Source organism: Strongylocentrotus purpuratus, unplaced genomic scaffold (assembly GCF_000002235.5).
Source record: "Strongylocentrotus purpuratus isolate Spur 01 unplaced genomic scaffold, Spur_5.0 spur5_scaffold_9, whole genome shotgun sequence".
Lineage (NCBI taxonomy): Eukaryota > Metazoa > Echinodermata > Echinoidea > Camarodonta > Strongylocentrotidae > Strongylocentrotus > Strongylocentrotus purpuratus.
In genome coordinates, this window is record NW_022145615.1 from 15167463 (window position 1) to 15190308 (window position 22846).

Here is a 22846-nt window from a genome sequence, read left to right on the forward strand (position 1 = left end):
GATGTACAGTCGTACATGTCTGAGGCAGGAGATCTACTAGACAGTCATGTTTGGTGTCTGGATACATTCAGAGATCAGTTGAACTCATTCTCAAGGTGCTCTACACCGAACAAGTAGACTGGGGTGTGGCTTCAATATTGATATGAATGCAACCAATCTAGTTGATTGATTGAATGTCTAAATATAAGATACAATATATAACCCGAATTGATCAACCCGTACAAAAGTACTACACATGACAGTTTAATAATTAAAGGGTTAATACTTGCAAGTAGGAATAAAGTGAAAAAAATATTGTATGGCAAATTTAACGAGGATTGATATTCCCCTAATATGTATCAACAATTTTTTTTATAAATAAGTAGTACTTTTGCTTCCATGCATGTAATCTTGCTTTCTTCTCCTAGTGCCACTAAACAGTATTCTCTCAGTCTTTCTCATTGAAACACACAAGAAGTGCAAGTGAACACAACCGTGTATATGCATCTTTTTTATATTTATTTCAATAATTGCACAGTCTTGTACATCAAATAAAGGCATATAAATTGCTTATATTATATGTAACATGTAGCTACATTGAGTTTGTTTAGAAGTACATGTTTACATATTATATTTGAAGTGCCATAGCTGTGTAATCACTATTGCTCAGCACTACAATAGCTGATCCTTTGAGTGAAATACTAAATTACAGATTATGTACAATGTAATGGAAGAACTTTCTCATGATACACGTGTAGATTCAATGACTTCATTGACTTGTAGCAACACAATTTCTATGCAGCTCCTACAGTAAAGCCTCGTTTGCATATGCCGTCATTTACAGGGGGAGTTTGGAAGTGTAATGTAGTCAAGTGGTCTAATCAGTCGACTGAGAATGCAAAGGTCGTGGGTTTGATTCCTGGCATGGCACTTGTGTCATTGAGCAAGGCATTTTGTCTACTCCTCTCCACCCTGGGGTTTAATGAGTATCCAGTAGAAAGCGAATGTCAGTTTAGTATGGCATATGTTGACGAACTTATACGTTCGAGAATAAATCTTTGTTTTGTTTGGAGAGTAGATAGCCCTATTAAATATACTCACTGCCTTTTCAAAGTTTTGTATATTTGATACATGTACATCATATTGCTAGCCTGTTTTTTGTCCATGAAGCCTACAGCACACTTGACAATCAGTCATAATAAAATCTAAATCTGCTCAGAAAGGTAGTGATGACAGACCAGTGGTGCAAATGTTTACGATTTGAAGCTGATTGTGCTTTTATTCTGACTAGAAATGCACTAAAACTCTGGTAGTTAGTATATTATATCATTTATAACCTACTTGTAAATCAGGGTTATGATGTTAGTTCAGATTTCTAATATAATTTCCATTTCTTCAAAAAATGGATTACATGAGGATCGTATAATGTGATGTGAATGCTGACACACTGCCTATCTTTTTCTATATTATGTTGAATTCAGGTAACTGATGTGCTTTCACTCTGAATCGCCATTGTCTCTCAATTGTATCACAGCTTCAGTCTTTCTTTACATATCACTTAATGAATATGAATAAATATTATAAATAATATTTTGCACAGAATGCATTCGTTCATACTGAATTTAGTAACACGTGAGGCTGTGATACATGCATACATACTTAGGTTTGTCTAATGTTGGGGTTCCACATTCAGTGTGAACAGCCTGTAGACAATCACTTGATGATAACACTTCATATTTATTACTATTATAGAAATAAATCAGTTTTCTTTAGTTAAATGATAAATTATTTTAAATAAAATCACTCTAAAAATTCATGCCCAATCTGAGCCTGAAGAAATAAACTACATGTAGGCTATATACTGTAGTTACATTTCCATAATATCAATCCAATGTTTTGTCATTGACTATGTACTGAAGAAGTCAAACAAACAAGAAATAATGTGCCAACTTGACATGAACTGATATGGGCATGCACTGACACATAGTACATATCACACATTCTCCCAAGTCATTACATGTACTTGTAGTAATGAAATTGTCACTTGTTTTGAAGAGTAGACCTGGATTTTATGTGAAGTCCATATGATCCTTAAATATATGATACACTTTGAGGAGCTCATCTGACTAAGGGTTGAAAACTAAAGAGTGCTTGCCATTTGATGTGTTATTGATTTTGTACGATTTATATATATATATATATGTTCTTGCCATTTGTGAATATTTATTTTAGATGGTTGAGTATGATCTGTATATTTTGTTTGTGGTAATGTTTAATAGGAAAGTTTCCATAGTGTGATTGTGTTATGTACAGTATGCAGCTTTATGACCCAAGTGCAAATCTTTGTTAGTTATACAGTGAAGAATAAACATGTGATAATGGAATGACTTGGTAAATAATATTTTCTGAAAATTAACTTCCAAATATGCAAAAGATTTCTTTAAGCTGAAATCATTTTCAATAGATGCAAAATAAAAGTCAGATAGATAATAAATCTGTGAATTCATTAGCAGAAAAATGCAAAATTACAGTACCTGTATGCATAAAAGTTAGAGGAATTAAAAAAGAAAATTGATCTTAAAACCAAGCTGAAATTAACATTTTTTACATCCGAAAGTCTCAGGCATGAAAATGTTTTACAATTCATTGATAAATCTCATTAGATACATTTATATGATATACATGTTTTGTTTTCATGGTACATTCCAAATGACTTTATATGAAGTTATGTTTTTAATACATGTGCAATTATGTCCAGTATGTCAGCTTCCATTGAGTAATTCAGGAATGTGAATGCCAGGGCTCAATTTCAAGAGTTATAGTTGATCCAAGTAACAAGATTTGTAATTGATTTAATGATGACCTTTTCATGAAACTTGATAGAAATAACGAGTTACAAAAACTGTTACAAGCTAGTGCAATCGTTGCATTTCATTGGCTGTGAGAAAATTTGTTAAAGAAATATGACACTTGTTATCGATAAAAAAAAAATATATGGAATGGGGCCTAGATCAATGAACCACAATACTTTTAAGGTTGGGCCTTGGTGTAATGTCAAGCTTCCTTCAATATGCATTTCTCGTTGATTTTCACTTTTCAAATGGTCAATTGTCTACCAACTTGTGATATTATTGACTTGTGAATAAAATAAGTGTGCGATGTTTCAAAATGACCCCTGTCTCAAAATGTTTGTCTTTCATAATTCTCATGTTGTGATTGTACTCAGCCATTAATCATCAACTTTAACCAGCACCAATGACTTGTACATCATTGAGGCTCATTTTCGCATATGTCCCCACAGTAACAGGTAACCAGAAAACATTTGCTCAGTCACAACATCTAGAATGAGCTATTTTGTACACAAAAAAGCCTAAACTATGGTCTGAAAATAATTTGCCACGGCCTGAATTCAGGCAATTGCCTAAAATTGGCATTCCTGGTAGACACATTTTGTTATACTGCAGGGTATTATGGGAGGTGTTGACTGAATGGAGTGGTTGGGGATGAGGCCATGTGTGTAGTGTGTGTGTAGAATGGTTGAGCAAAAGGGGAAGGGTCTGCGGACATTGGTTTAAACATTTTCTGATCGTGAAAGAGTTGCATATGGAAACGCATGATGAACATTACAAATAAAATATTTTGAGTAAGCTGCAGTTATAGAACAAAAGGAAGATAATACAGTGACCTTTTACTTTCACATTCAACTCACTTTTTTCTCTAAATCTAATCAAGGCTTTGATTGCCTCACTAAACCTAGGAAAGTAACAGAAGCCTAGGGAATTCTTTGGATGCAAAGACTTGAATTTTTTATCTATATGAATCCTTGTGAATCTGATGACAAGGATAAATTAAAAAAAATTCCCTGTCATTTATAAACTTATAGTACCGTAAATGTCCGTTTATAAGGCTCACTTTTTTTCCGTCGGGGAAAAATCGAAAGTCGGGGGTGCGCCTAATACACAGGTACAGGATATTTTGAGTTCTCAAAATGCTACTTTTTAGTGGTTTCCGAAAATCTCTGTGTCTCAACATGAATTACATAATGCAAATAAAGAATAGGATCTACTATTTAAGTTAAATTGCGTTCTTAATTTGAAGGGAAGAGAGTTTTTTTTTTTTTTTTTTTTTTTTCAGTCTCGATAAATTATGCCCCTTCACAAAGCACTTTGCTGGCCAAAGCTCCCCTGTGTCTCCAGCTCACTCACCTGTATCATGCAGCTCACTAACACGGGGTATATCGAATCACCACTCAAAAACTAGCCTGTCTAAATTTCGATTTGGACTCGGGAGGAAAATTTTTCTGTCATCTTTAGTTTTAAAAACAACATTTACTATTCTATTCCTAATTCCCTGCATCATGGCTTTGGTTTCCGAACGGGACCGCACGCTGAAATAAGGGACCATTGAGTTGGTGTCGGCAAAAAAGCAAACGCAAAAGGAAAACAAATTTTTTTTTTTTTGTTTTTTGTTTAAATCTCAAAAATAGGGGTGCGCCTTATACACAGAGATTTATGGTACACACTGAACTACATGAAGGCCCTTAACAGAAGATTGCATTGACATCTAGACTTGGAACATGGAAATATTTCAGATCAGGGCAGCATTTCACCCAACCGACAAGTACAATATAACCGACATCCCATTGAAACATGTGTATTAAATTTTAACACACGTTTCAATGGGATGTTGGTGAACTTGTACTTAAGACGGTTTCATGAAATGATGCCTAGGCTCCTTCTTAAATATGGTTCAGATAGGCAACGCAGAAGCATCACTCCTAACAATGGTGTCCACTGTCAAAGATCATCTTGATTTCATCATGAGATGCATTTCAGAGTTGGTTATTTCCTCCAGTACTAGATGGCATGAGTGAAAGAAGGAGAGAGAGAGGGAGAGACATTTAGGATGAAGACAATTCCATGGTTTGCAGCATTTCATGAAAACAAATTCCCGGATTTTTCTCTTTTGAAGTTTCAAAATTGACCATTATTTCAATCTGTGTCCAGTATGAAACATGGACATGCTGTTTGGACACTGGACAAATTATAAGAGAATTAACTACTTTCTTTTGGGAGCTAATGAAATTCCCTGACTTTTCCTTGATTTTAGGGATACATTAGAAAATCCCTTGACTTTACGCTAACTGGAAAGAGGGAGAAACAATTCTCTAGGCTTTCCTCGATCTACATGATAGCTAGGAACCCTGATTACACATGGGTCAATTATTCCAAGTGTAGTATATGTGTGAAATGAAGAATCTTGGTATAGATCAGTTGAGACCCAATTACACTGGTAGGTTTGATGAACATGTAACAATGAATTGATGTGAAAATGGTGGTGGGGTAATTTTGTTGAAGAATCATGGTATTCTACTGCTTTACATCAATTTCTCACCACATTTACTTGAAAATACCATACAAATGGAGATGTAAATCATTTTGCTTTAATTAGGCAAAAGGCTTACCTGCGCAAATTTATGTATTTGTTCAACGACAGCTGCGAACACTGCCCCCACACTCTCATCAATCAACGTCTGCATGTAATGAACAGCCTCCTCATCAGTTAGGTCTAGACGAAACTTGTCCTGGAGCTGGAATTAACATTCAGACAAATAAACATTCATTTAAATATTATCTGTACAAGTGTGAAATGGATGATGCAGAAAATTGCATGCAATCTTTCTTTACAGCAATTAATAATAATAATAATAATAATAAATACCTATAAAGTGCACTTATCTAATAACTTACTCAAGGCGCTATACAAAACAAAAGACAAAAATCTCTCTCCAGAATTTAACCCACATAATATCATTAATAACTCTGAGTAATTAAACCCTTTTAAACATGTTTCTGAAAGGTTTCTAGGTATTGAATGTTTTGAATTACAATCTTCCTTTACAAGACCCCCACGTCAAAAACGAATATCATTATGAAGTGCTGAAAATTTGAGTTCAACAAAACTACTTAACTGGAACTTATTTTCTTTTTTTCCTCACAGACACATTTTAGGAATTTACCGCATGAAATTTTGACTAATTACCCACCTTTTATTTAAATCTTTGAGCCACACAGTCAAATACTTGTAGGCACATCAACTACAGAAATTGTCACTCTTAGCTTTTGACCCAGGTGTACAGACAGAATTTATAATGAATCAAGGAGGGTTTATTGCTTGTAATGCGTACCCGTAATACAAGGCTATTAAATGACAGCATAAATTAACTTTTATGCACTACCGGTATACATTAGTTTCTCCAAACTCATGTTACCTACCCACAAACAATGCTGATTAGACTGACCTTTTTAACTGTCTTGTCTGGTTCTAATGCAATATCAGGCACGCTAGCATCCACCATCAGGGAAAACAGGTTCAAGATCAGATTGGAATGTCTGGAAAAATAGAACATCAAAACTATCATCGTTATCATTATCAACATCATTATCCTAATCGTCATCATCATTGTTGTCACTGTAATAATCATCATTATTACTTTCATTATCATCACCAACATCATTGTCACCACCATCATCATCGTCATCATCATCATTACTATCATCAACTTCATCACTATCATTGTCATTATCACTGACATCAAAATCTTCATTATCGACACGATCCTCATCATTGACGACATCATCATCAACAATATCATCATTATCATCATTATCATCATCATCATCACCACCATCATTATCATCACCAACATCATTATCCTAATCGTCATCATCATCATCATTGTCACTGTAATCATCATTATCACTTTCATCACCAGCATCATTGTCACCACCATCATCATCGTCATCATCATCAACATCATCACTATCATCAACATCATCACTATCATTGTCATTATCACTGACATCAAAATCTTCATTATCAACACGATCCTCATCATTGTCAACATCATCATCAACAATATCATCATCATCATCATCACCACCACCACCACCATTATCATCATCATTATCACCATCATCATCATCTTTGTCACCATCATCATCATCAGTATCAACATCATTATCCTAATCGTCATCACCAACATCATTGTAACCACCATCACCATCATCATCATCATCATCATCATCATCAACATCATCACTATAATCAACATCATCACTATCATCACTATCATCACTATCATTGTCATTATCACTGACATCAAAATCTTCATTATCAAAATCTTCATTATCGACACGATCCTCATCATTGTCAACATCATCATCATCATCATCACCATTATCATCATTTTTATCACCATCACCATCATCATCATCATCATTATCACCATCAACAACAATATCATCTTCAACAACATCATCATCACCAATATCATCACCATCATCATCATAACCAACATCATCATCGTTAATGTCATCATCATCATCATCATCATCATCATCATCATCACCACCACCATCACCATCATCATCATCATCACCGTCATCATTCACCTCATCATCATCACCATCACCATCATCAACACTTGACATAGTTATCATCAATGCAAGGTTAACATTTCCAAAGGACATCAACTCACCTTCTAAGATGCAGGAATGATGTGTAACAGATCTTCCTGAAGTCCTGGTAGAGCTCTCCTTGCGCCCCTCCCATGCCCTCCACCATCTCCTTACTCATCTTCATGGGTGGGGGTAGAGGCTTGGGGTCACGCCCTAGGATGTACCCAAAGTCTACATGGAAGAGCTTGCCACACTTTGTGAGGAGGAGGTTGTCAAGGTGACGATCTCCGACCCCTAGAAGGTAAGTGATGACGCAGTAACCGGCACAGCTTTTAACGTAGGTATCCATCACATCAGGGCTGATGCCATATGGGGCTGCCTCGCTTGGTGCATGCTTTCTGAAGAAATTCTGGAGAATCAAAGAAGAGTTGTTTCTGTAATAAATGTTTTACTCCATAAATGAGAGTGATTTGATGGAATATTTCTTAATCTAGATTCTCAATGCAATACTTCTATATAATAGCATATTTTCAATGTAGGGTTAAGCTATCATTTCATTTTGTGTTGTTTTTTACTGCTCCACCATGAATTATCAAGCATAATTCATCATATGTTAAATATCATTACCAGCTCCATGACAGTCATATCTTTGTATGTGATCTACTGAGTTGTCGGGAACCTGACAAACCGTTTCACAAAACCATGTTGATTCAATAACCTCATGAAAGTGATACTATGTTAAGAAACATAGTCTTCTCCTGCATTACCATACCTGCCAACATTTGAAAATGAGAATTAAGATTTTTAGCACAGTATGTCTTCGAAATTAAGAAATCTGTACCCTAATAACAGGCGTTCGCACATGCAGCAGCAGTGTAACTGGCAATATGCGGTAAATCTGTGCAAAAAAGTGAATACCAATTTGCTGCTCAATCATGCAGCCCTTCAACGCATGCAATACATGAACTCTCACATCGCAGCATATGATAAAACAAGCTTCATTTGGCTTAAGCAACACAAAAACAAAAACAAAAACAAAAACAAAAACAAAAAATTCAAAATTTTGAAAATCCGGGATATCCCGCATTTTGGGGTCCTAAAAATCCAGAAAAACGGCATATTCCGGATTATTCGGGAGGGTTTATGGGATTATGACGCTCAATTTAAAAATGAAAATGTAAACTTGAAGAGAGTGGTAGAGAATAAGTGAATAAAGTGAGAGTTTGTAGATCAAGAAATAATTTTTTAATCAAACATAATTTTTCATATTTTAACTACCCATACACCATCTTTAAACTGATTTATTATGGCATTCTAAAAAAGATATGACGGGTTTGGAGTTACAACAATTCTCTTTTCAGGGAAGTTGTCTCTCATCTTTGCCAAGACGGTTTTGTGAAACACTTAGCGGACAAGTCGAGCGATAGCGTCGAATGGTGTTGATTTTGTTCTTCATTCAATTTTCCCCATTTCAATGCTAGGACTGGTATCACATTTCCTTATGTCACATAAAAAAGTGTTATTCTGTGTTAGCACAGCTTGCATTTTAAGATTATAAACATACTTTTGGATGTTACATTTCATCTCTTCAATAATAATAATTAATAGTGGGGCCTTATATTTATAGCGCTCAAGTCTGTTAAACATTATACTCTTTTATAGCATCATCAGTGTAATAAATTTTTTTTATTTAGGTTTTATTTCCACATTAACTGCATATGAAAAGAATTTACAAAGTAAGGCATATACAAGGTAACAAAACATGTACATAATATTCGATTGATACAACAGTAATAAAAACAATGTAATGGCAAGTCATTAAATACATATGATGCTAACAATTATCTGCAGTAATGAGGAGGAAACCTTGGAAGCATAATGCTTGTAATTAAGGTTCCCTTAAAACCCTATTTAGCCCGGGCTATTTTGAAACTGCATAGCCCAGGGGGGGGGAGGGCTTCTAAGGCCCCCCCCCCCCCCCCCCATGATCTCGGCCGTGAAACACCCGATCGCCGCAAAAATTTGCATACATGTCAAGTGAAGTTTATAAAATACAATGGTAATTTCAATTTTTTGAAAAATTCACTCATTTGCATATTTATGCAAATAAGGTCATAAAATTCACATTTTTGCCCATAAATCAGACATTATACATATTTAAGCATTCTTTGTCACTACACATATAATTGTTGGACCATTTGGACTAATAATACAACACAAAAAATTGAAAAACCAGGGTTATTCCTTATGTTATCTATTGTTTTGATAATTTCTTATGTATTTCTTTGTTTTTTTAACTTATGTATTTTATTGTTTTTGTTGTTTTATTTCATTTCCAACTATAATTTAACTATTTTGAACCCAAAGTAAACACCTAAACTATAAACAATACCAAATAAACAATGCTTTATCTCTTTATTTGAAAAATGAGATTTCCATATGTTTTGTACACAAATCACAAAAATGAGCGATTTTCGGGCTGACATGCAAAGACAAAAAGACACGTGACTTTGTAATGGTAGGTCCGATTTTCAAAAAAATTCTTTCAAAAGATGGGGGGGCTTCTAAAGCCCCCCCCCCCCCCCCCCCCCCCCCCCCCGTGCTAAATAGGGTTAAAGAAATTACAAGATAAATCTTTATTGCAATTGTAACTTAAAAGGAAAGTTGACAATTACCTGAATGTTTCCCTCTTGAGAGAGCACATCAGCCACAGCTACAGAGTCAACGAACTGAACAAACCCATTCTTGCTGCTTGTAGCTAGAACTCGGTATGGAGTTAGCTTCAGATCCAAATTCTCTTGCCTCAGCAACTACAAAGGATAGGACATAATTATAATTATAATGAATATATCTAGTAGAACCATTACAAATGCACTGAAATTAAGGTTATATGGGGATCATGAAGTCAGTATTAGTTGAGAAAAAAAAAGTATAATTCAACATGTGGTATGCTGAGCTCCTGTTTTATTCATGATATATCCTGATTACATTCAATCTATATTATGTAATGAATTTCTATGATTGTCAACTGAAATATGGTGCACTATGGCCCTCTTCTTGTTGGCCCTCTCCTGTTTTCTCGCTTCTTCCTGAGAGAAGAATGCATGTAACATTAAATAAGGATAGATTTATAAATCTTCAGTTTACATGTGGGAAAATAATGTGTTAGAGACATAAGATTGTGGCTTATCATCAAGAAGTGATACTTTAACCAGAAAACAGATGTTTTATCAATTACTAAGAGTGGACTGCACCATATACAGGTGTTACATAATAATGTACAGATCCTCCATCAATTTCCATCAGGAAAATTCCTCATCATAAATTCCCATCCAACCCTGACTAACCACTTTCCAATCTTTCACATTATATTCTGAATAAATTCCAAGTGGGCCACAAGTTTCGCTGCTTGCAAGATTTGTACACAAAGAAAGTGATAATTTCAACAAGTCCAATTTAAGTCCACTGTTTCACAATGCACATGGAAACTTTAAAGTTGAAATTGGGGGAATTGAGCATCTTTGAAAAAAAAGGAATTCATCTTTTTTTTCCCCCCTCACCTGATCCATAAGTGTGATGATCTGAAGAATGAGTTGGTCCTGTCTTAAATCATCTCCATTCTTACAGATAGCTACATACTCCTCATGATCCGTCGTCTTGAATGTGAGCTTGATAGGCATGAGGGAGCTCTTAAACATGGATGCCTTCTCCGCAACCACACCCAAAACCTTGACCTCTGGATGAAGAGGCAAGGGTAAAGGGTCAAAGCTTGTGAAGTTGACTGACTGTTGATCGTTTTCACCAAGTAGTGCCTGTAACCGCTCAATCTAGTGAAAAGACAAGTGTTATCCTAAGATTTGAGTTTGGATGATTCAATGCATTATGAGGTAAAAGATTGCCTGGATTGTGAATTGTGAATATTACCCAGAAGAATTTTAGTTGAACATTCAACAACAGACTCCTTGCTAATATCTTTCAATCATTGTACATGTGTATATCAATATCAAATATCTCTCATATACTCATATACTCATATATATATATATATACTCATATATCATATATTATAAAGTCTTTTTTTTAACGGTCATCTGAAATGACAGAAAAAAAGTATTTTCAGAATGTTATCGCTGATATATATTTCCTTAATTATCATACTCAATCCAAAACCAACTGTATCAATTATCAATCATGAAAAACATTAGCACCTCAAGTATTGGTTTGGTCGAGTGTCAACTAAAAATATCTTCTGGTCTACAGATTCTTAAAAATTATAGTTTTATTGGTTTATACTTTTCTAGCTAAAAGAAACACATAGTTTTCTGCAGTCACAAAAGTTGGATGCACAAATACATAATTTCTTGACAAAGGCTTAAAGCGAAAATTTGTATATATTTTGTATCTCCAACGGTTGTTACATTATTTCTTCTTCCCTTGACTACTTTATGTCAACCTCGGCAGGACTACATTCATTCCTATTTGGATTACAATTCATACATACATATGTTTGAGTGAAGTTTGGTATGGATTGCCTTGATATAATGAATGAAAATAAATGGAAACACACTTACCTTTTTCTTTCTGTTACCATTCTCTTTAGCTACCAGTCTCATGATATTAAGAATGTGATTGGTGAGTGTGTGTTGTCTGACTAGGAGTGACCGATAGTGAACACAATCCTTTCCTCCCTAATGGGCAAAGGAAACAAGATTATTTGCAATTTTTATCATATGGAATATATCCTGTGGAATATATCTGTTGACTTTTTGTCCAATTTTTTATATAATGTTGTTTTGTATCAACTTTTAAAACAACAAAAATAACTTAATAAGTAAACATAACATACATATATTGAATTAATGCATGTTAGATATTTTGTGTAAAGAGAAAAAATTAGAAATTTTACAATTATTTGAACATAAACCTATGACCAAATTGTAAATCTGAGACTTCCATATACATGTACCGGTATCTAATTATTACAATTTATGCATATCAATACAAAATCTTTCTAGTTTGCCGGACACTTTTTCAAACACTGGGCAAATCTAAGATGAACATCAATTTGATGTATGCCCCATGTATAACTGATTTAACTTTATAAAACATTTTGTTATCAAGGTATGACATCCATTTAGAAATTGACTTTTGAAAACTAACCTTGCTTAGCGACTGACTGAAGCATTTGAGAACGGTCTTGTACATTTCAATGATGCGTGAATCCTTGGAGATTGTATCTTGTTCATCACTCTCTACCAGTAGATACCAGTAGAGATAGTTAGCTAAGGTGTAGTTACAGCATGCTCGCTCTATCAGGAATGTTGCTAAATTACACTGGAAGGTAGAAAGATACATGTAAGAATGTCAGAATCTCTTCTCTTTACAGGGTTAACTGTATTTCATTTCAAATAAAGAATTTCATTTGAGAACTGTCATTTCAGTGATGCAGGTATCATAAGAATGGGTATCTTGTTCAGTAGATACCAGCAGAGTTAGTGAGTCAATATGCTCACTCTATCAGGAATGTTGCTAGGTTACACTGGAAGGTAGAGAGATAAAATTGTTATCATCTGCTTAATAGTAAGATCTTAAGGACATTATAATAGAAAGTGAAGAAAATGTAACTATGGGAATGATCGGCTAGTCCAATGTGTTTCCACTGTTTATGCTGCCTCTATTCTTAAAGCAGAATTCATGTCCAATTTGTATCAAATATTTCAATCTTTCTTTCTTTCACACAGGATCATGTACAATAAGCCAGTTTATATATCTATACATTCTGCACATGGGTAGATAAAGGTCATTTGTACCAAAATTGTAAAATACACCAAGATAAATACAGGATATGTGTTCATGAAAGTTATGTAAAAATTATTCATTTATGCACCAATAATACATTCTATTCTCAGAATGCTTATGACCTACGGGAAAAAAAATTCTTCAAAAGAGAACCCTCTCTGTTTTATTTAAAAAGTTTGATTATTCTCACTGTACAGATAAAGGCATGAACAAAACAATTTTAAATTTACACCTTCTTGGCAACTGGAAGCTTACCGTCCTACCTAATACAATGACCCATATGATAGTGGCTCAAATGAAGAATTGATAAGATGCTTGATCTGTCTTTACCTCTTCTGTTACATCCTTGCCTTGCTCCTGATCCCTAGGTGTGACTGGAGGGGTGGGGGACTCCGGTGTTTCTGCTAGGGGGTGGGGAATCGTGTTCTGACTTGAACTCCTATTACATAGAAAGAATGTTTCACAGGTTTAAGATGAAGAGTAATATAATGAGATTGAACTCATATTACATAGAAAGAATATTTCACAGGTTTAAGATAATGAAGTGATGTAATGAGATTGAACTCATATTACATAGAATGAAGATTCCACAGGTTTAAGATGATAAAGTGTTATAATGAGATTGAAATCCTTACATCTTAAAGAGGAGCATGCCCTCTACAGAAGAAGTCCTACATGATAATTGGTTTTGATAAAAGCAGAAAAACGCTTTAAAAGACAGTTTGTGAAAAAATCTGATAAAGTATAATAAATTTTAAAACTGTATACTTGTACTTAATCAAACAAAAACTAATTAATTCCTTGAAATGCTAGAGCGCCGCAGTGGCTGCCTTGCTAAAGCCAGGGTAATAATCGGGGCAGCGCCAGGAGCGTCACAACATGACGGACATGTGCGCTATATAAGAAGCCACCATTATTATTATTAACTGCAAAAAGACAATTTTCCTTGCAAGCAGCTCTCCATTTGTTTTATACTGAAATATTCTTCATGAAACGTCCTCTTGGTTTTGTTGATCAAAGGAGACAAGTAACTTTATTTCAGGGAGGGGGTTAGTGAAAACATGTGTCCAATAATATTTGAAGGTCAAAGGAATGACAGAATATTTTCTTTGGATAAAAATGGAACTCAATCAGTTTTCTTCTGACAAAACAAATGGACAGCTTCCGACAAGGGAAATTTATAGATTTGCCAATTGTGTGTGTTCAATAATAACTTAAAATTTCATAACTTTCTCAGCTGCTAGAGCATTTTCCTAATCTGCACTCACTTTTCTGATTTAGCATATTACCACGTTAGTGATGTCTCAAGAGGCTATAATGTTTACAGCATATCCTAACAATAAGCACAACCTACAAACCTGTCTCTATCCACATGATAGTCCTGAGAGACGTGAGACTCGCTTCTTGGTCTAGCCGAGGCAGCTTCTAGTCCAGCTTTGATCTCATTAAAGTCTTCATAACGTAAGGCCTGGACCAGTTGGAGAAGGTACAACATCAACTCCTGCATGAAAGAGGGATAAAACATCTCTTTGTATTATCAGTACTATCCTCTCTTGTTTCAATTTTTTCCTTTTCTCTTTTCTCATGTGACCCACTACATGTATACCACTTTTCTGCTTGAAAACAAATGAATAATGCACATCTTAATATTGCTTGTAAGCATTTATTGGCTATTCCTCTATATTTCTCTGTACAAAGTATGTCCATCACACCTTCTCATGGCAATCTCCTGTCCCAGTGAAAACAAATATCAAAGAGCTTTCAAACATAAAAGTGAGCCACACAAGAGATATCTAATCAATCTACCACAAATATAAAATTATCATAAAAGTAGTGCATTCACAGGCAATGCATCGCTATCAGCAAGGACTTCAAAGAACATCTCAGAAACCATGTAGAAGTTCTAGGGCACTTTAGATCAGTTCGACTCAAACTCAAATTTAAATCAAATTTCCACATAACCTAGCACCACACAGACACACAAAACTACTGCATAATATAACCAAAGAGAGAGCTATGTATGTAGTTTCAGTTGGCAGCGGGATTCCAGTACGAAAAGGATGTATCTTTTTTTTTTGGACACAGATCTTCTGAAGGGGCCAATTCTCATGAAGTAAAAATGATTGCTCATTAACTGCCCCCATTCTGAAGTTAAAAAGTCACGTTCTTACATGCTACAGCATTTCGCTAAAATACATTAATGGCCTGCCTACCTGAGCCTGAAACCTCATTATGCTCCCTTCCTGCCCCTTCCCATCCTCCCTCCCCATCCTCTTAATACCTTATAAGCCAACTTCTACATACCTCATCAATGGCCTGTCTGAGCCTGGAGACTGCAAACCTCCTCACAGCTCTATGTCTGAATTGAGGGGAGAGAAGCTCCAGTGCATCGGCCACATCAATAGGAGCCCAGCTCCGGAGTAACTCCAAGGCCTGTTTCTCCTCATGAGGTACATCCCATTTGACACAACGAAGGAACTTTGTAAGGGCATTCCCCTGGCTGTTAAGATAGTATCTGAATCTCCACACCACGTCCTGCTCCTCATAGGTTAAGGGCTTGGTAGGACCATAACCAACAATGTTCTGCAGATTTAAAAATTAAGCCATATTGATTTAGTATGGTTAAAAGGTAAAGATCAGTTCTGGTCGTGCGATTGCATTGTGAATGAAACGTTATGGAATCGATCAGAAAAGGTTGATCATCTAGCATATAAGTATTGGTGTGAACTGCAAGGTTCTGGAATCATGAAAATGATAAGAAATTTGGCCCAGTCTTGGTAAAGTTACAAGCACTGTACACAGACAGATGTATATAGTAATATGGGAACTACCCAACATGTGCGCAATATCTATCAGATCAAAATAGATATAATAATTTACCAAATATGTCAATTAGTAGGCGGTTTCCCGACAAAATTTGTATCATCACATATATTCTTTCACATGATTGGTAATAAGAGCTTCCATTTCTTTTTTTGAGAGGGGGCGTTTCCAAAACTCGTCTTTACCTTTAAGTGTACTAATCACCTAAAAAATCAATTAGTTTGCAGTTATAATGTGTAGAATCAACCTAAAAATAACATGGCATTTAAGGGTTAACTGCTATGAGTATGAAGAAAATAACAAATAAAATAAAACCCCATGCAAGGAACCCAAGTCCGAAAGTAGCAAAATCAGAAAATATGGAGGGCTTTGTCCTCGCAAGCTACCATACTCTCTCAAAACAGGTGCGTAGCCAAGAGGGAGGGGGCACAATCCTACTGCCCCTCATGTCTCATAATAGCTAAATGTAGAAGAGAGTAGATGACTTACATTGAGTTGATCTCTGGTGGAAGCATTAGGTTTGAGATCTTTGTCTGACAGTCCACTTCTTTCACTTCTAGCTAGGGTATGATGTTTGCTCTCAACAAGGTTTTCCTGGGTAAAAAATGAAATATAGTTATATTAAAAGATGCAAACATAAATACAAGTACCAAACCCTCTTCTCTCACGCAGATTTACTGTCTTATTTACCCTCTTTCATCTTATTTCTGGTGTATTAGCACAGGGATCGAGTACTGACACTCTGGTATTAAACCTATCTTTATGTGTAATATGGTGATTAAAAGTCCCAAAAAATAACTGTATATTACAGCATACAGGTCTATACATATAATTGGACTAATAAACAACATTAAATAGCACGACAAATGCAGAAGCAATTTGACTGGAGAAAGATAACATGGAGATTCTGATATGTGCATATTCGGGCACACTTTGTAAAAAAAATTGAACCACAGCAATCATTCTCATGTCATGGGTGAAAAAAGGCATTAGAGATTGAAGTATTGAGAGCTAACCTTGCTTAGAGACTTATCACTAATCACTTTTATCAAAAAAACATACTTCAATTATAATGAGAACAAAATATAGCACAATCACAAAAATACAATAATTCACGAGAATATTCAAGTTTCATCAACATAGGTAGAAAAATATTTTGTCATTACCATAATCCTGATTTCTTATAACAGAGGATGATGGTAGCTACACATTCAAACATTCCATGACGATCATGCTCTAAATATGAAGTGAATCTTAACATAACAACATTCTTCCCTTTACTTGCATATATGCAGTGAAGTAGCTATGAGGATGAGTGCACCCAATTGGCAAAGAAAGAAGAAAGAGAGAAAAAAGGGAGGAGAAAAAAGGAAGGGCGGAAAGGCCACATGAAAAGAAGGCGGTAGTACCCTCTAACACAGGGTAACACATGCCCCTAATCAAACAGCAAAAAAAGAAAGGGACAGGGGACAGGCAAAACAAAAAGAAGGATGTAATACTCATCTCACCCTCCCTTCACTCTGTTTCACATATTATTCCCCCCCCCCCCCCTCTCAATGGCAGAGCCCTTGCTATGCCACTGTGCGTATGACTCACCATTAACATCTCTGGGTCCGGGACAGAAACAATCTCAGCATAGTTTCTGGTGCATATCGTCTCCTCTGCATCCTAGTGAGTGAGAAGATAAGAGTCAAGCTGAGAGGAACATCTGTCATCTTTATTCTTATATGGTAGTATCTAATGCTTGAAATGACACAATGCAAACTCAGTCAAAAGCATTTTGGACAGCAATATAACCATTAGAAAGCAAGTACAAAGCTATCTTGAATCATCCAAAAATCCTTCTAAAATGGAATGAAAGCTAACTACAGCAAGTTTTCCAATTGCAGTTATCCAACAGCTATACAAAATAGCAAAAGAAGACATCTTTCTCTTCCAACACATTGCCAAAGTAAATACTGATATTGCATCTTACCTTCTCATAATAAACGACAGCAAACTCAATGTCATTGTAATGAATTCTGGGAAATTCCACCATCAGGTACATGAAGTTTGAGTCTCGCTTTTCCTTCTGTTCAATCGAAATGAAACAATAAAGCATCCAAATTTCACTCTTTATAAGAAAGCTTATTGGATATATTTGATAGGAAAAAAACAGTTGACAATATTCAGACTTGAAAACCTTATCTTAGAATAAAGTCACAAATTGATCTTACAGATAATTTGTTAATCACATTCAGAAAATCTAGAAAATAAATGATTTGTTATGTTGCTTCATGAGTGCAAAGCCAATAAGCCAAATACTCCCAGAACTAGTATCTTTCAATGGTAGTTCTAAGGGCATTTAAACAGAAATTGACAAACATGCAATAACATGGAAATTTAGCATGACTCCTGTTAATTTTCAAACCTTTATCAATCCATTGTATCATGATTTCACACAAATTACAAAAAAAAGTAAAACATTGCCATTTTATATACTAACAAACTTTTAAAACTTATTCAGGTTTTTCTTTCCATACCATCAACTAGAATCACAGAAATTCCAAAAAATTAGAACTTTGAAACCAATAAATGGAGAATGTAAGAGAGTTTAAATCAATCCAACATTACAAAAGCTACATGCATGGTGAGCACCATCAAAAAAGTGATTTAATCCATTCATAAGTTAGTTTCATCTTCAATATTAAACTCAAATTTGATGATATACTGACCTCATTGATCATCTCAATCTCCCTGAAGGTCAGTCTATCAAGCCAGTCCACCTTCAGCATATGACCCTTACGATGCTTCTTGGTCAGTTTAGCCAGTCTGGCCATGGTGTCATTGCTGTCTGCTAGCTTGCCTGGTGTCTTGGTTTGACCTCGACCGTCACCTTCGACCCCTGGCCATACCTTCAGGTCCTGCATGCCATTGCGGAATGTCCTACACAAATATTCAAGGAAAATAATATGGTGATTGCATAATATAACACACATCTAACTATTCAATGAATTGAAAGCTGCATTCTGCCCACATGCTGTTATCAATTCTAAAAATTAGAAGGCGCATTTCTTTAAATGTGCCTTTTTAAAGAAATTGTCTTCAATTTTATTTGGTACACATCGATCACAAGGATCAAGTATAGTTGTCCTGATTTGACAAGTGTTATACTCCATTCTACTCTTCATGGTCTGTGGGAGCTAAACAAGCAGGACACAACAGCATATCTAAAGTGTGCAGGCTTGTTATGTTTTAAAATAAAATGAGACATCCATTTTAGAGCACTCCAACTTTAATCATATTTGGCCCTCAGAAATAAATACGATTATTGAAGTGAGATGAGTGGCCCTATTAATCAAGGGCAATAGAGCCTATTAAAAAGAAATTCATTCCCACTGAATCAAATCTTCATGCTTTTACAAAGCTGGTACGTTTATTTTTATGGGAACAAAGATGCTTTGACTAAGATCACTAAAATCCCAAGCAAAATCAGATCTACAACAATAAACTCCAGTGTCTACATTATTTATTAATTTCAAACATTTTTACTTTGGGGATATACATTCTATACACACTGTATGTGTGACAAAAGTCAACCATGTCAGTCTATTATGTGTTTCACGAGGCTGCCAAGGCAAGCAAAGGGTCAAAGGCTGAACAAACTGGATGTATGGCATTTTCCTTTCATTTTCCGGCTGAAGTGGTTCATCAACCAAACGAACAAAAAAAAAACCCAATAACTTGGCAATAGTCTAGTCCTTAGTGAGCACATAGTACAACTGACCACAATTATTCACAGATCTTTTCATTATGGAGGAGTCCCACTTTGTGCATTTTAGAATAATCACTGCTAAAGCTATGGCTCTGTTTCATGAATACCTTCTGTTTGGCCTCTTTTTCTTTGTGTTCCATAAAATGTACTGTCAGTACATATTGTTGAACAATGATTACATAACTTTCATGACATGTACCCAGTAATCATGGGTTTTCCCATTGTACATTGTACATCTATGAACAGGCTTATTTGGGGGTAATGTAATATTTGTTCAGTTATTGTAAGTATAAGTGTTTTGTTGGTATGAATGGGTTATAAGACTGTGAGCCATTCATAAAAACACTGGGAACAAGTCAAATGCAGAAGTTTCCACATCCAGATTGTCCACTCTGACTGATTGAAGCTTACCCATGTTTACCAAAGAGACTGACAGTGGTTCCTCCTACTGGTCTTGCGTCGTCTGGGCCATACACATCCCAGATAGTCAAAGCAGCCTAAAGAGGAGATTAAAGATAATTCTTAGCATAGTTATGTTACATATCAGCACAAGTTTGATTTGATGCCATTTAGTCGTCCTGGTATTAGCAGTGCACAATAATAGCCATTATCACACAAGGCCAAATATGTGTACCTGTAAGTGTAAAAGTATGTAATTGGTATGTACTCAAAGTCTTCAATTATAGTGTCCAGGAAGTTACATGTATGTAACATTACTTTTCCAAGAAAGTAGATTTTTTCTTCTTTCAGTAGCAGGAATACACATTGTGTAGCTCTGTAATAGCACAATACAGATCATTCGAAAGGTCAGTTCTTACCTGTGCATTTCTTGGAAGGTCACTGAACTTGAGTGGAAGGGTTAGCCATTCGTTCCAGCTACAAGTGAATAAAATTTAAGGTGGAAACCAAATAATATTACTATCAAACAAAGAGGAGTGCAGATAAAAATATATAACTCTATTATTTGATAAATGATAGCAACATATATGCAGTCACAAGCGAATTTCATTAATTACAACTAAGTCTCCAATAACTACAAGTATAGTTAAATTGTCAAAAATACAAAGCTACCTTCCCATTATTTATTTTTTACATATATGTCTGGATAGGCCAGTTTCAAATCACACACATGTATATGAACATGCCTTTAATTTTTATAAGCATCATATCTATATTCGAGAAAGACATTTGCCAGATTTTTCTGCTTGTTTTTATTTTTGTTCACTTCATCCCTTTGAAGAAACAAAATGTGTCAAGTAAAGAAGTATCATGAGTATTAAGGCATTACCAGTACATGGCTCAACAAGGAATTAAAACAAGAAAGTGAAATCCAATCTTTGACCACTTACTTCCATCTGGTAGTAAAGGCCCTGTAAGACGTCCTTCTTGGCAATATCAAAGGTTTCCCATCTGCAAAGACCTGGCAGGTCACATAGAGGTCAGCACACTTTTCTTCATACAGACCAGAGAATCTCAACTGAGGATCTGCCAGTAAATCTCTGTAACTTGGCCTCTCTCTCTTTCCCTCTAGTGTTCCACTGTATGATAATCAGATACATGTAGAGGAAGAAGAAGATAGATATCATAATCATGACATTAAAATACTCCACTTTGTGGAACAAACATTTTGGATTTGACCAAGCATCAGCAGGGCTAATTAATTCAAATGTAGACATGGAGGAATAGTTGAAGGGACATCCATCCATGTCCACATCTTGTACTTACCTGAGTCATAGTAATATAATAAGTGTTATATCCCGCATACTAAGAATCTTGCAATCTGATTTGTCTAAACGAGGTCACATGATAAAATATAGATAAGTACTATCTACCTGAGATAGTACTTTTGTAAAGTAATTTTTTGCTGCTACCCCACTTGCCCACCCTTGCCCATTGAATACGCATAGCAAAGTAGGTTACGCGAAATGTCAAATTGTTAGAAAAACTAAATGGTCAAATTAGTTACAAGTATTGTGGGCTTTATTGGTGCAAGAAAAAGGAAAAGAGAAGATTAGAAAAAAAAATCAATTTAATGGTTTTGATACAGCCGCTTTGTTCTTAAAACGAAGCGAACTATTGCTTTTTGTTTAATTATTTCTGAAATTTTAAGTAGTGTCATGATTTCCTGTCGATGTGATAATTCAGTTTCTATGAGTAACATAGCTCTTTCTTTGATGAACTTTGGGCATTCAGTGAGAAAGTGGTTTACAATTTCAGTACGTCCTATGCAGTTATTGCAATGGCCTGTCGAGTGTATATTCAATCTGAAGAGATCTAAGTTCAAACCTATCACCTGCCTATCACTCCTATTCTTAATCTATGGAGAATACTTTCTTCAAATCTGTTCAACTTACATTCATATGGTTGATTTACTGTAGGCAGTATCTGTCTAAGAAAACTTTCAGAATTATTCCATCTGTCTTGCCCGAGTTTTATATACTTGCTGGTAATAATACTCTTTATTTCAGAAAAGGATAATTTATTACAAATTTTAATGTTATTTTGTAAAGCAGATTTTGCATAAAAATCTGCCATTTCATTTCCGTGTACACCACAATGGCTAGGAATCCATTCTAAGTTTATGTGTTTTCCGTCGATCGGAACGGCGTTGGCGCATCTCCAAACTGGAAGTTCATCGGCAGATGTTTAGACATGAGTCAAAAAAGTATGAAAAAGCACTTACTCAAGCAAAGAAGGAGTACTTCTCACTTCGACTGAAGGATTGTGGACCCAGACAGTTTTTTCAAAGGGTGAACCGTTTGGTCCACACGGAAACATCGCAGTGTCTTCCAAGTGACAGCGATCCTGAAGCTAACCTGGCTGATCGATTCTGTTCATTCTTTGCTGAGAAATCTGAAAATATTATCAAGTCACTTGATAATGCTTCCAGCAGTGACCTCACTCGTATTTCCCATGTAGAAACGGACCAAAGATTTGATGAGTTTGACTGTATTCTTCAAAGTCAAGTTGCATGTCTGATTACCAGATCACGTTCTACCACGTGCGGCTTAGACCCTATGCCCACTGATCT

General features: G+C 35.4%; 2 protein-coding genes across 5 annotated transcripts in view; one reads left to right on the forward strand and one right to left on the reverse strand.

Moving 5' to 3' along the window:
- Positions 1–3151, forward strand: part of LOC577877 (kinesin-like protein KIF24) — a 35104-nt gene extending 31953 nt beyond the window's left edge. For all 4 annotated transcript variants that reach the window (XM_030976942.1, XM_030976939.1, XM_030976940.1 and 1 more), the window contains one exon: positions 1–3151. In XM_030976942.1, coding sequence (XP_030832802.1) covers positions 1–117 — 117 coding nt within the window. In that variant the 3' untranslated portion in view covers positions 118–3151.
- Positions 2596–22846, reverse strand: part of LOC591736 (phosphatidylinositol 3-kinase catalytic subunit type 3) — a 26028-nt gene continuing 5777 nt past the window's right edge. Inside the window, exons 2-19 of the mRNA XM_030976944.1 lie at positions 21165–21353; positions 20634–20691; positions 20227–20312; positions 18776–18986; positions 18037–18132; positions 17658–17729; positions 16551–16655; positions 15543–15821; positions 14597–14739; positions 13569–13677; positions 12600–12773; positions 12011–12127; positions 11000–11266; positions 10115–10249; positions 7520–7848; positions 6281–6371; positions 5444–5569; positions 2596–4835 (exon numbers count right to left, since the gene is read on the reverse strand). Of these exons, the coding sequence (XP_030832804.1) occupies positions 4821–4835; positions 5444–5569; positions 6281–6371; positions 7520–7848; positions 10115–10249; positions 11000–11266; positions 12011–12127; positions 12600–12773; positions 13569–13677; positions 14597–14739; positions 15543–15821; positions 16551–16655; positions 17658–17729; positions 18037–18132; positions 18776–18986; positions 20227–20312; positions 20634–20691; positions 21165–21353 (2602 nt within the window). The 3' untranslated portion in view covers positions 2596–4820. The remainder of the gene's footprint in view (positions 4836–5443; positions 5570–6280; positions 6372–7519; positions 7849–10114; positions 10250–10999; positions 11267–12010; positions 12128–12599; positions 12774–13568; positions 13678–14596; positions 14740–15542; positions 15822–16550; positions 16656–17657; positions 17730–18036; positions 18133–18775; positions 18987–20226; positions 20313–20633; positions 20692–21164; positions 21354–22846) is intronic.